The sequence below is a fragment of the Rhamphochromis sp. 'chilingali' genome, assembly GCF_963969265.1.
Source record: "Rhamphochromis sp. 'chilingali' genome assembly, chromosome: 22".
Taxonomy (NCBI): Eukaryota; Metazoa; Chordata; class Actinopteri; order Cichliformes; family Cichlidae; genus Rhamphochromis; species Rhamphochromis sp. 'chilingali'.
Genome location: NC_137950.1, coordinates 30,740,507 through 30,753,860, shown reverse-complemented (window position 1 = coordinate 30,753,860; position 13,354 = coordinate 30,740,507). Strand labels below are relative to the sequence as shown.

At 45.2% G+C, this 13,354-nt stretch overlaps 1 protein-coding gene across 1 annotated transcript in view; it reads right to left on the bottom strand.

The window, feature by feature from the left end:
* Positions 1-167: 167 nt before the first annotated feature.
* The window catches only part of LOC308390237 (uncharacterized protein), a 28,996-nt gene continuing 15,809 nt past the window's right edge, over positions 168-13,354 (bottom strand). The window contains exons 7-14 of the mRNA XM_080872007.1: positions 12,354-12,494; positions 11,587-11,892; positions 11,233-11,514; positions 1,898-2,203; positions 1,544-1,825; positions 1,127-1,462; positions 879-961; positions 168-766 (exon numbers count right to left, since the gene is read on the bottom strand). Of these exons, the coding sequence (XP_080728133.1) occupies positions 713-766; positions 879-961; positions 1,127-1,462; positions 1,544-1,825; positions 1,898-2,203; positions 11,233-11,514; positions 11,587-11,892; positions 12,354-12,494 (1,790 nt within the window). The 3' untranslated portion in view covers positions 168-712. The remainder of the gene's footprint in view (positions 767-878; positions 962-1,126; positions 1,463-1,543; positions 1,826-1,897; positions 2,204-11,232; positions 11,515-11,586; positions 11,893-12,353; positions 12,495-13,354) is intronic.

The window sequence follows — 13,354 nt, the reverse complement described above, 5'->3', positions numbered from 1 at the left end:
TCCAACTGTACGACCAGGCCCGTGTGCAAAGATGGCTTTATTCAGCTTTTTGCTGATGAGCTTAACCAGAACACCAGCGAGTACCTGGAGAAGGGTCACCTCACACCGAGCTCATGAGGAGATGGTTACTGCAGAGCATCTCTCAGGAAACCTTCCAGCTGGAAATGTTTTATTGAGGCTGATGCTGCAAAAGCTTTGCACAACGTGCTGTGAGATGCTGATGGAGGACACTATCTTTATGACTCCTGGCTCTTGTATGGACAAGTAAAAATGACATTAATATGTAACCTACAGACAAAGCACTGTAATCAAACATGCATGCTGAAGTAGCGAGCAGAAAGTGGGACCATGTTTGGTGGATGGATCGGACAGCTCCAGGGGAACGTCTTTGCTGTCATGCTGAGAATGAACTTATTGAGCACAGTGTCCTGTGGTGAGCTCCAGCTTAAAAGGTTTAGTTCACCTGTCCAGCCCCAACACCAGCTCACACGTGCCTGACGTGCCCGATACCATCAAACGTTAAACTTTTTGTTCTTAACAATATAATATGAATACAAAACTTATAATCACAACCATCATGACACAGCATAAGCAAAAGTATAAGTGATACTGTGGTTGCAGTTCATGTTCACACGGTGGTGAAGGATGCAAACACTTCCTCCACCATGTGGAGGCGCTGCTGAGCTGCCTGCTTTTCTGGACACCGCCAGCTTTAACCATCCAGCTCCGGGTCCTCCTGTGGGCGGGGCTCCTGCCTCCCGGTGACCTGCAGAGACACAGCAGCACACAGGTGTGAGTCAGCGAGTCGCCGCTCTCTTCAAACGGGCCGAGAGCTTTGTTCCAGAGCGTCTTCTGATCAGCAGACGTGTGCACGGTACCTTATGGCTGAAACAGACGGCAGAGATGAAGAGCAGCAGGAGCAGCAGCAGGAGCAGCAGTCTGATGACAAACACTGTTGGATCTGAAGAGACACACTCAGCCGTCACATTAGATGTTAGGAGAACAACAGCTGGCATCAAACACAAACATCAGGTAGGCCCCGCCTACATCTCTGACTCCATCTGAGCCTACGTCAGGTGGGACCTGCTGCTGTTTCATACCTGAGCTCCACTCTGCTTCAGCTCACCTGAGACAGTGAGAGACAGCTGACGGCTCTCGGAGGAGAAGTTATGAGAAAACACAAAGACGTGATAAACACAGCTGTAGGTTCCTTGGTGGGCGGGCTCTGCAGCAGTGAACAGGAAGTGGGCAGAGTGATTGACAGCTGGCAGGGTGTAGTTGTTGGTGGTATTGGAGGAGGTGAAGGTGAGCTGGAAAGAACCTCCTGGGTAGTGAGGTTGGATGGAGCAGCTGATGGTGAAGCTGGAGCCTTTGAACACCCAAGAAGACTCCTGCTGCTGGACCTGGGAGTGCCCGTCATTGGACGAGAAGGACGCTGAGATGATTGGCTGAACCAGCAGGTCTGTAAACAGAGAGGTGATTGGCTGAACTTTACTCGACTCGTTCAATGTTAAACTCCGTTGGCTCACAGCAAGTCTCTTACCTGAGCAGATGAGCTCCAGGACGGTGGATGACTGGGATGATGTGGCACACTCCCTCAGTGTAGATCCAGATTTAACACAGTCAGGTTTGATCTTCCACGTTGGTCCATCCCAGGATGCATTTCTCCTTCCTGTTAAAACAGCAGAGCCACAGTCCAGCTCTCTGCAGGCTACAGCTGCATCCGTCAGGGTCCAGCCTGAGGCCTCCACAGATCTCCACAGTCTCTGTTTCACCTCCAGTGTACCTGCACAGCGACTGGCTCCTCCCACCAACCTGACAGGCTCTGACAGAAAGCAGAGAGTCATCAGTGAAAGAACAAAGTGAGTTTGAACCAAAGCTGCAGCTCCTCTTCTACCTGAGCAGGTGAGTCCAGCAGCTTTGCCAGGTGAGCAGCTGCTTCTAGCTGAGCCTGAGCTTCTACAGTCCAGGAGAGCAGACTCATGGCCTCCACACTGGAACTCTCTGCTCCACACTGGAGCCTCCGCTTCTCCATAGAGCGCCCCCTGGAGGAGCGAAGGAGGCCCACAGCCAAGCTCCCTGCAGACCACCTCTGCATCCTGCAGGTCAAAGTCATCTTCACACACTGAGGACCATCTCTGGTTAGACTTCACCTGCAGTCCGCCTGAACACAGACTGGAACCGTTCAGCAGCCTGACAGAGTCTGCAGGAACAAAGACAGGAAAGGCAAGAGAAAAAGCTTAAAAAGTAATAAAACTATAAAGGTACAAGTACTACATCAACAGTGGGCCAAACTCCTTTGAGGGTGCCCAAAGAATTTCCCTCCGGGGCCAAAAAGGCCCAAACTGCTATGGGCCCCACATTTAAACTCATAGCAGTTTTCCCATTGTGGCCTCTGTCAGCCCACCCATCTTGACAGATTATCCACACACATATTTGAATCTTGAATATTTGCTGAGCTGGATCAGACGTTTCACAAATCCCTCGTAAACCCGGCTGTTAGGATCTCTCTGTTTTGGGCCTAGTGCTTTGATGTTTTGGTTACTTGCTATGTTTTTCTTTTTTTCTTTATTTACTCATAGTTTAAAATGTTGTTTCTTGTCTAGTTCTGGTCTAAGTTTATTTTGTATCCCTGCCTGTCCCTCCAGTCATGTCCCTGTGTCTTCTGTCCTAATCTTGTCCCTGTGGAAAAGTCAATCTTCATGTTTAGGTCCACACTGCCAGCCACACACTGACACACAACACCAACTTTATGCGATTGTAGGGAGAACATATTGGTTGAGGCCTCTGTCTTCAAATCCTATCTTTGAATCGTATTTCAGCTGCAACATGGAGAAGAACAGGGCCAAAAACAACCCAAAGCAACCATGTTAGAAACTTGGGGATGGACGTGTTCCAGTATCATCATCCCTTCTCTCTTACTGCTGACACCGACTGTAAAGGTATGAAGTGATGTGGTCTGGTAGATAGACTGTTACTAGGGGGGTTAGGAGGTGGGTAACTTCAGTGGTTGGTGAAGCAAAACTTGGGGACTTGATGGACATTGGAGAGGCCATGAGATGGACTTTTTGCTACGCTCAGAAATTCTGGAAAAATGCAACATGATTACTTTTTATTTAGAAACATTTTTATACAACAAAAGGAAAGAAAAAACCCAGACAAACAAAATATTATGAGGTCATTGGAAGACAAATACATGCACATACATACATAAATACTATAGTATTGTAAGTTCTATGCATTAAAGAATGCTGCCACAGTTTGTAGAGCCCAGCCATTTTCTCCGTCTCCTTCCCAAGCCCCCCTGAATTCGCAGGGTAAAAGTCATACATTCCATCAATCTGATGTTTTCCACTATAGAAATAAAAAGACTTATAGTGGGAGGATCTTTACAAAGCCAGCGCGTTGTTATAGCCTTTCTCGCAGATGCCAAAAGAATTCTCAGGAGATAGACATCATCTGTAACTAAATCTTCTGCAAAACATCTCAGATACAATGATACAAATGTACAGCTCACATTAAATCCCAGTGCTTTTGGTATTATTTTTGAAACTTCCAACCAAAAGGGTCGTATGGATGGGCAGGACCAGAATATGTGTCTGTGATCTGCCATTTCCCCACAGTTTTAATTTATATTTAGTTGTGTTGTTGTTTGCAGTGTGTTGTGTTGTTTCACTTTAAATTCGTTTCAAATGAAAAAGCTGAAAATTGAAATAGTTAAAAGTAGAGATGGACCGAGCCGATATTACGTATCGTGTCGGTCTGATACTGACCTAAATCACTGGATCGGATATCGGAGCGAAATAAAAAAATGTAATCGATCCATTAAATATCAAAAAAGCACCTCACAAAACTTCCCACACGGGTAACTCTGCTCATAACCGTAGCTCGTCGCAGCAGTGTGGTCACGTGATAGAGCAGCTGTGTGTGTTTGTAGCCTCAAACCAGCATTTCATCTCCGAGGAAGTGATCCCAGAGAGAAGTAAAGCAAGTGTGCAAGTCCATCTCTGAGTGTTTGTAAAGCATTCCCACGTTAAGCTTAAACACCGATATATGGAGCGACTGCCCCCCCCCCCCTCTCTCTCTCTCTCTCTCTCTCTCTCTCTCTCCTGCTGCTACTTTGATCAATGATCAGCTGATCGTCTCTCTTGTTTGTTTTTGTCTCACTTTGCAGCAGAAAGAGGAAACCAGCGGCTGAACAACAGCAGCACGTTTAAGCTTGATCAGCTGTTGTTAGAATGTATTTAATGTTACTTTCTACTCGAGGATCTTTTTCTACAGCTGACGTAACTGTGCAGGGGCGGATCTACTAAAGTTTAGCCAGGGGGGCCGATAGGGCATGAACAGGGAAAAGGGGGCACAAAGACATACTCTTCTTTCTTATTCTCATTTAAAATGTCGAGCTTTTAATAAATAATTATCTGACACCCAAAGTTTTAATCTGATGTAAAATGTATAGAAGTCCATCACTGTATATAGTAACTGTTAAGTCTAATATACCCTAGTAAGCTGTAGTACTTTTTACTTTGGGAACCATCTGTGCAGTCTGCAGTTCTGTTGAAGAAAGATGTTGAATCTATTTAATTATTCTTGAAAAATAATTGATTTCTGTGCATTTTTTTCACGCTGCATCAAGTTGATTACGTCGATTAAGCACCATGAGGTGGACGGTGGGGGGGTTCACTATGTTTTTTATTTTATTTTTTTGCTGGGAGTTTGCAGCCCTGTTAGTTAGGTTGCTTAATATTTCTGCTAAGTACTCTTTAAAATACCAGAATAGGGAGGATGGTGCAGGTTTAAGTTTGTTAGATTGATCAGTTTTGCTGAACTATGAAATATTTTGAGTGCAGTGTGTTTTTCACACACAGGTGTAACAGAATAGCTTTAGTGTTGTTGTTTATTTAAACTTGAGTATGAACTTATACAAAATGCAGCAAGATATTAAAAAAACAGTTTTATTGATTAAAAAACATTATATCAGATATCAGACATAAAAAAGTGGTATCGTGCCATCTCTAGTTAAAAGTTGAAATGTAAATAGTTGGTTTTTATATTTCATAATTTATTTATTACATTTTATGTAGAGTGAATAAATAAAAGTACGGTGGCCCCTAGAGACAAAACACGTACAAACTCCAAAACACATTTCCAGCATTAACTGAACTTCCACACAGAGCTACCTAGATCACTTAAATTACACAATTGAAAGCATATGTGTATTATTTGTGTATTTATACACAAGCACTCATATATATTCAAATAATTTAAAAAAAAGTTCATTTACCTGTTACTACCACACACCAAATCGGTCGTTGGTACTTCCTGGCTTGTGTAGCCAATAGGATCCTGGAGCATTTCCGTTGTGTTTTGGAGTTTGTACGTGCTATTGGTTCAAAACTATTTCACAATTAAGTCAAGAGATGCCCTCATGCCTCAATGACATATCATGTCATTGATTAACATCATATTTCGTGCTTTATATATGCAAAAATTTTAGGCCATTAATGGAGGGTCTTGGGTCGATTTGTGGCTATTTTCAAATTTTGATTACATGCCATTTGCACAGTGTTGAATGGACTATAGCCAAATTCTCCAAAAAAAAGTTTGATATGATTTTATTTCAAAATTCAAGTCTGACTTCCTTCAATTAGCTTCAGTGGCTAAGCTACAGACAAACTTACACTATTGTGCTTAGTGGTCGATTTGTGCCCCATTGAAACCCATTATAAACGCTATTTTTCACTGCAAATTAATTACGGTCAAAGGGATCGTTGATGTTTAGCTTTCATTTTCATTTTGCAGGACGGGCCTTAGAGTTGTAATTTTTTTATTTGTCCACCGGGTGGCGCCCTTGCTCCACATTTGACCCCGGGCTGGAAAACAGCGGGCTGCTTAAACAGACCTGCGGGAAATGAAGCCTCATTTCCGGCGTGCAGCAGCGGCTTCGCCCGCTGATCGGGCGGGACCATTTTTTGGTCCCTAGGACCGTTAGAGGGTGCTTTTTTTTTTTTTTTTAGTCAACAGGAAATGACGTATTTGTTGTCACGTGGTATCGGGCGTGTGTGCTGGAAAAACGGGTCCCCGGTGATCGTGCCCCGGTAATCGTCGCGACTTACCCCGGCAACATGCACTTATTTCGGCCTAGAGGAGGAGCATTTGCCGCCTGGAGACCATTTTCTGGTCCTGAAAAAAAAAACTAAAAGGCGATCGAAATGAATGTTGGTGCCAATCTTTAGTCCATCTAAAGGCCTAATTATAATAACAATTGAATATTACCTCAAATGTTTTTTTTGGAAAATATTCAAGTTTTATATTTTTTGGGGCAAAAAAAGCAGTGCGCTCATGTGACGAAACCGGGATATAAAGGGTTAAAATCCGCGAAATGTAATTAAAACTTGACATGAATATTTCAAGGAGAAGTAGGTCTAAAAGATTGGCTAATTTAAAGTGGAATAAAATATTAATATATAAATTTTTTATAGCACTTTTTTGGGCGTGGTCGATTTGTGGCTCTAAGCCCAATAGTGTATGCATTTTTCTAGGAATCATTATTAAAAATACCTTAAGGCTGGATTTGGTAGAAATGAGTTCTGTCTAAATATCAAAAATGTTATCCTAATGCAGTTTTATTTTTGAGAGCTTGATAACTTACAACTGAAAAATCTGAACAGCAAACTGTTTTCTTTCTTTTAAATTCGATCCATTTTACAAAATGTAAGGTTTTTACTTTAAACGTGCTGCAGGCTTGAGGAGCAGTGCCAGGGAGGCTGGAAGGGCAGCTGAAACCCATCCAGTAATCATGCTCTAAATCTTTCAGTGACAGAACAGCTGCTGCAGCTAAGGCCCACTAGCCCCTTTCTCCCCGATCTGCCTCCCCAGGTTCTGGTGGCGGTAGGCACTGCATGCGACCCACGTAGGGCCACACAGACACAGAGACAGAAGTGTTGGAGATGTGGGCGGCTGGGACACCAGTGACGGGAGTGTCCATTGATGGAGGTGGGCTAGGCTTCCCGTATCACTGAGGCTCCAACACTCTCTCCCAGGTCCAGGAGGAACAATGTTCCAGACATGGGCTGCATGAAGACCATGGTCCACCAAACCCTGGGTTAACCAGGAACCTTGCTGGAGGTAGAATGGGTGGAGGTCAGATATGTGCATGGGGATGTTCAGAAATATGTCATAGTGCTGCTGCAGATAAAGTTTAAGGGCAAAACACATGTAAAGGCTGCAGTTAGCTCACGCCTGTCGTATCTCTTAATTCTGGGGACAGATTGGCTGGGGTTTAATAACATTTTGGGACAGTGTGTGGGGGAAGCACTCACCTTGTGCGGTGTGTAGTGTCTGTGCTGGACTCAGTGGTGACTCTGGGTTGGAGGAGATGGCAGGGGCTTCTCGTGAGGCCCCACCGGCTCCCATTAATTGTCACTACCATTAATGGGGGTCCCATTTGAGTGCATTGGGATGGACCTTATTGGGCAATTTCGATGGTGCATGCGGATATCACTTTGTATTAGTTCTGGTCAATTATGCAACTCTATATCTGAAGCAGTGCTGCTGTACACCATTTCTGCAAAGAGTGTAGCACAGGCACTGTTTCAGGTGATCTCCTGAGTCGACATTGTGAAAGAGATACTGACTGACCAGGGTACATCGTCTCATGCACTTAAAGAATTGTACGAATTACTGGGCATTTCATCTGTTCAGACCAGTGTCTACCACCCTCAGACTGATGGAGTGACAGGTGGAGCGGCTGAATAAGTCTTTAAAATCCATGATTCGTAAGTCCATTCACAAGGATGAACACAATCAGGATCTCTGGTTAGACCCTCTATTGTTTGCAGCATGGGAGGTGCCCCAGACCTCCTCTGGGTTTTCTCTAATTTGAAATGGCTGGAAGCCACGGGGCTTATTGGACCTGACTGAAGAAAACTGGGAAGGTTATCACAAAAAAATTTGCTCCCGGTCCAGGAATGCCAGCAGTGCCTGTAGAACAGAGTGGCCAGACTCAAGCAATTTTCACCCAGAGATAAAGTGCTTGTAAAATGGTAAATGGCCTGTATTTATATAGCGCTTTTCTAGTCCCTAAGGACCCCAAAGCGCTTTACATATCCAGTCATCCACCCATTCACACACACATTCACACACTGGTGATGGCAGCTACATTGTAGCCACAGCCACCCTGGGGCGCACTGACAGAGGCGAGGCTGCCGGACACTGGCGCCACCGGGCCCTCTGACCACCACCAGTAGGCAACGGGTGAAGTGTCTCGCCCAAGGACACAACGACCGAGACTGTCCGAGCCGGGGCTCGAACCGGCAACCTTCCGATTACAAGGCGAACTCCCAACTCTTGAGCCACGATCGCCCTTCTTCTAGCTCAAGGTTACTCGCCAAGTGTTAAGGAGCCTCTGTGGTCACACAGCGAGTCGGTGATGTTGACTATGTGGGTGATTGTTATTACCATCTCACACAGCCCAAGGGAGCAGATGTTGCTGTACAGCAGCAGCGGTTTGCAGATGTGTCATCTTTCCATTTGGCTTGTTCGGAACCACAACAACTTTCCAGCGCTTCACTGAGCTCTTTGCACCCCTTTAAATTCAAGGTGGTCCATAGGCCAAGCTGGTAGTAGCGGATTTTCTCTCCCACTCGCTGGGGTGCTCCCTGGCCTCAGTTGGACGGCGGGGGTGTGTGGCGGAGGTTTGGTCTACGGGTCCGTTGCAGGGAAGGATGGTGCAGCATGCTTGAGGGGTAGTGCCACAGAGGCTGGCAGGACACCTGAAACCCATCCAGTAATCATGCTCCAAGCAGAGTGGAGACAGCTGGAAATCTGTCTGGTCGTGGACTGAAACGACAGAGCTGAAACTAAACTCTTGTTGTAAACAAGACCTGGGGCTTCCATACAGCACCTGCATGTGGATCAACAGCTTCCTCTCAGGCCATAGACAGAGAGTCAGAGTTGGCCATCACACATCCTCAGCCCTGAGCCTCAGCACTGGCTCACCCCAGGGCTGTGTGCTCAGTCCACTGCTCTACACATGACTGCACTCATGTCCACCACAGCAACATCTTTGTGAAATTTGCAGACGACACCACCGTGGTGGGGCTCATTTCCAGGGGTGACGAATCTTACAGAGACGAGGTGGAGCAGCTGACGTCATGGTGTAAGGCCAATAACCTCCTCAACACTTCAAAAACCAAAGAACTCATAATAGACTTCAGAAGGAAAAAGGCAGAGATCCAACCACTATTCATAAATGGGGACTGTGTAGAAAGGGTGGCAAGCTTCCGCTTCCTGGGAGTCAATATAGAGGAGAACCTTTCCTGGAGTGTGAACACCTCCGAGCTGCTGAAATGGGCCCAACAGAGACTTCCTGAGAATTCTCAGGAGGGATAACATCACTCTGGAGCTGTGTCCCAAAACGTAGGCTGCATCCTTCGGAGGACCCGGCCTTCGCGGTCGACGTGGGCCGGGTCCTTCGAAGACTGAGAAGGCCGGAAGTGCGAGGCTGTGAAATGGGACGGTCTAGCCTTGAGATTTGTGTCACCGCTGTGTCGGTGGAGTTTAATAAACTCGCCGTCTGCTCCTTGCTGTCTAAAATATAACAGGACACGGGCGTGAATTCTCGACCGTCTCACACTTTGACGTTTGACGTTTATTCAGCTGTGTGAAAATCCCGGAGGAACCCACCCGAGGGATTAATAAGGTTTTATTTAATCTAATAACTTTGATCTCAGCCAAACCGATTTACTCAGGAACAAATAAAACACAGAAAAAAGCCAAACAATTAAATTTTTAAGTTATTCGAGTGACTTATATCATGTTTAACCTGAGTAGTGAAAGACAGCAGGGGTCTGAAAACGATGAAGCCGGGAGTCCGCTGCTCTCGCCGGCTCGAGTGACCATTGAACCCCCCGGTCAGCTGTCGAGCTGGTGGGTAACAGGCGTCTCCGAAACAGTTGGTGCACTTTTGCAAATATGCGACGTCTTGATAAACCGAGCAGATATTTGAAGTTTACACAGCTACTTTCTCACCTGAAAATATGTTAAAAGTTTACTTTGTGACCCAGAAAGAGTAATAAGAGTAATTTTAAAACTTAGTAGCAGCCGCCATTGTTGAAAACTGAAATTGGCTGGGCCGCGCTATGAATTCTGGGATATGGTGGGCCATGAAGGACACACCTGACCCATCCTTCAAATTCGGGGGAATGAAGGACGCATTCTTCTACAGAGCCACCATTGAGAGTGTACTAACCTATTGCATATGCATCTGGTACACTAGCTGCATAGGGGTTCAGAGGAAAGCACTCCAGGGGGTCATTAACACCGCCCAAAAGATCACTGGCTGCCCCCTCCCCACACTGGAAGATCTACACAACAGCCGCTGTCTTAAAAATGCCCAAAACATCATAGAAGATTCCTCACATCCTGGGCACTCCCTGTTTAAACTGTTGCCCTCAGGCAGACGGTACAGAGCAATCAGTGTAAGGACTAATAGACTCAAACAGCTTTTATCCAACTGCAGTAACACGTCTGAATGCTGCTACAAAAAAAATGCCAATCATGCCACTCTTGTATTAATCTATGCGCTGACCGAAGCATGTATGTGAATGTTTGTTGATGTCTCTTATTAGCACTTTAAGTATTCTATTTATTTTATTTATTGAGTTTTATTGTTTTATTTATATTTTAATTATATTTTGATATCGTTAGGGATGATGCAGTGATCGGGGACCATTTTTAATTTCGTTGCACCTGTGACGATGACAATAAAGATTCTGATTCTAAGTAAAAGCATCAGAAACACACTGAATGCCGAAGGTCGTGATTGGCGTTCACACTGAACTGCTAAACTGGAAACATTTTATGTTGTTTAGATGAATAATTTGTTCAGTGAGTTTTATTTCATTTTATGAGTTTTAAAATTGTTTACACAGCATCAGCATTTAAAGAATTAACTTAAATAAGCAATGAAACCATGAAAAACACTCAAAACTTTCATGTTTCATTATACAGCTTCAACTGCAATTGAATTATACTTTACACACAAACCAAAAAGGCCTTCTAAACACAATCAGCTCAACAATGCTGGACTCAGGACCGTCAGATTACAGTGTCTCTACCAAACGAGGAGACCATGAACACGTCCAGTGAACTTCTACCACGGTCACTGTCACAGAGGAGACGGGTAACGAGAAACTTCACCGTCCTAGATGATGTCTCTGACAGACTTACCTGAACAGGTGATATCCAGGGTGGAGGAAGAGTGATCTGCTGATGCGCACTCTTTCAGAGCGTATCCAGCCTGAACACAGTGTGACTCCATCCACCACACCGATCTCTGTGAAGAACTCTGAGTATTTCCTACAGAAACAGCAGAACCACAGTTCATCTGTCCACAGACAGCAGCTGCATCCTTCAGGTTCCAGATATCCATCGCCACTGGTCTCCACTCTCCTCGTCTCACCTCCAGTGTACCTGCACAGCGACTGGCTCCTCCCACCAACCTGACAGGCTCTGACAGAAAGCGGAGAGTCATCAGTGAAAGAACAAAGTGAGTTTGAACCAAAGCTGCAGCTCCTCTTCTACCTGAGCAGGTGAGTCCAGCAGCTTTGCCAGGTGAGCAGCTGCTTCTAGCTGAGCCTGAGCTTCTACAGTCCAGGAGAGCAGACTCATGGCCTCCACACTGGAACTCTCTGCTCCACACTGGAGCCTCCGCTTCTCCATAGAGCGCCCCCTGGAGGAGCGAAGGAGGCCCACAGCCAAGCTCCCTGCAGACCACCTCTGCATCCTGCAGGTCAAAGTCAGCTTCACACACTGAGGACCATCTCTGGTTAGACTTCACCTGCAGTCCGCCTGAACACAGACTGGAACCGTTCAGCAGCCTGACAGAGTCTGCAGAGATCAGAGAAATCAAACAGCGGTCCAATAAAACACTGAAACAAAGTAAATGTTTCTTTTGTAGCACAGTCTTGGGAACATGCAAAAGGACCCCATGGTGCAGCTTCACTGTGAAAAAAAGGAGGCTGTACACCCTTAAAGTCAGGCGGTTACCTTATGCACATTTCCTTCTTTTCTCAAATTTAAAGAAGCTGATGGTTTCCTGTTCCTGGTTCTGCTGTGAGTTAGTTAGCAGTCAGTCACACCTGCCCATGACTAGTAACAGAAAAAAATAGCTACTGGAAACTCAGCCTAGAGCTTTTTGGCTGGATCACACTGATGCCAATGTTGCCTTCAAATGCATGGATCCACATACTTGTCCCATTGCCTCGCCCTGTTTAGACTAATGCTAACATCAGTAGACCAGTATCATTCGAACATGCACCGTTGTAATGGAGGAATGTTTTTTTACTTACCTAGACTTTTAACACTTTTAAAGACGTTGATAATGAGTTCGACGACAATGTCCTGGAGACTGTCAAAATCTTTGACTATGTAAATTTTATTGTGATCAGAGTTGATCAACTTCAGTTGAGTCACATTGACTTTTGCAACACCTGAAAGACAAAAGTGTCAGTACTGCTGCTTAACATGTGAGCTACATGGCTTTGTCATATTTGGAACCCGTGTCCTGCAGACAGGTTGGACTCAGTTCTACTCTGGGCAGGGGTTCGTATGCTTGCATTGTTAGAGTAGAAAAATTGTGGTTTATAGAATTGTTGTTTTATTTTAATGTATACATAATGCGAATGTGCTCATAAACAGGTCGGCGCTCTGTGTTTTGAGGCTTGAGAGCTTCATTCAGCGCTATTGTCTGGATTTGAAATATTGCAGGAAGACATAGAGTGAAGGAGGGTTTTTGCAGCATGCTTACATACACATGATACTGGTTAGAATAGTCTCTGGGTCAGGAAGTCCAAACGAGGCCCTGAACTGGGCTTTAGAATCAGCAGAAGAATAATGGATAATATTAGATAATCAAGGCTATGCAGGGTGTGTGTTGTGTCTGTCTTTCTGATTCCAGGAGAAGCAGACACAAGGCGAGGTCAGAAGGAAGGACTGAACCGGGGAGGACTGCCCACAGTCACAGTTACTGTCACAGTATATAAGCTGTGCAGCCCGTGTCAGGGTTGTCTTTGGTGTGAGGCAGCCTGTTGTAGCACGCTGGGCTCTGGCACTGTGAACTTGTAATTCCAACAGCTGAAGCAAATTAAATCTTACTGTTTGGAACAGTTTCAGGTAAGTTTTTAAAGGTTTTTAGGATTAAAATAGGCTTTGCTCAAGGTTTCAGGCAGGGTTCATGACCCTGTTTGGGACTGGTTTTGGGACTGGGAAATAAGCTGGTAGAGGGGGCCGCCCATCAAGATGTTACTGAAGTTTAGACTTTCAGATTTAGTTAAAGGGGTTTAAACCATTT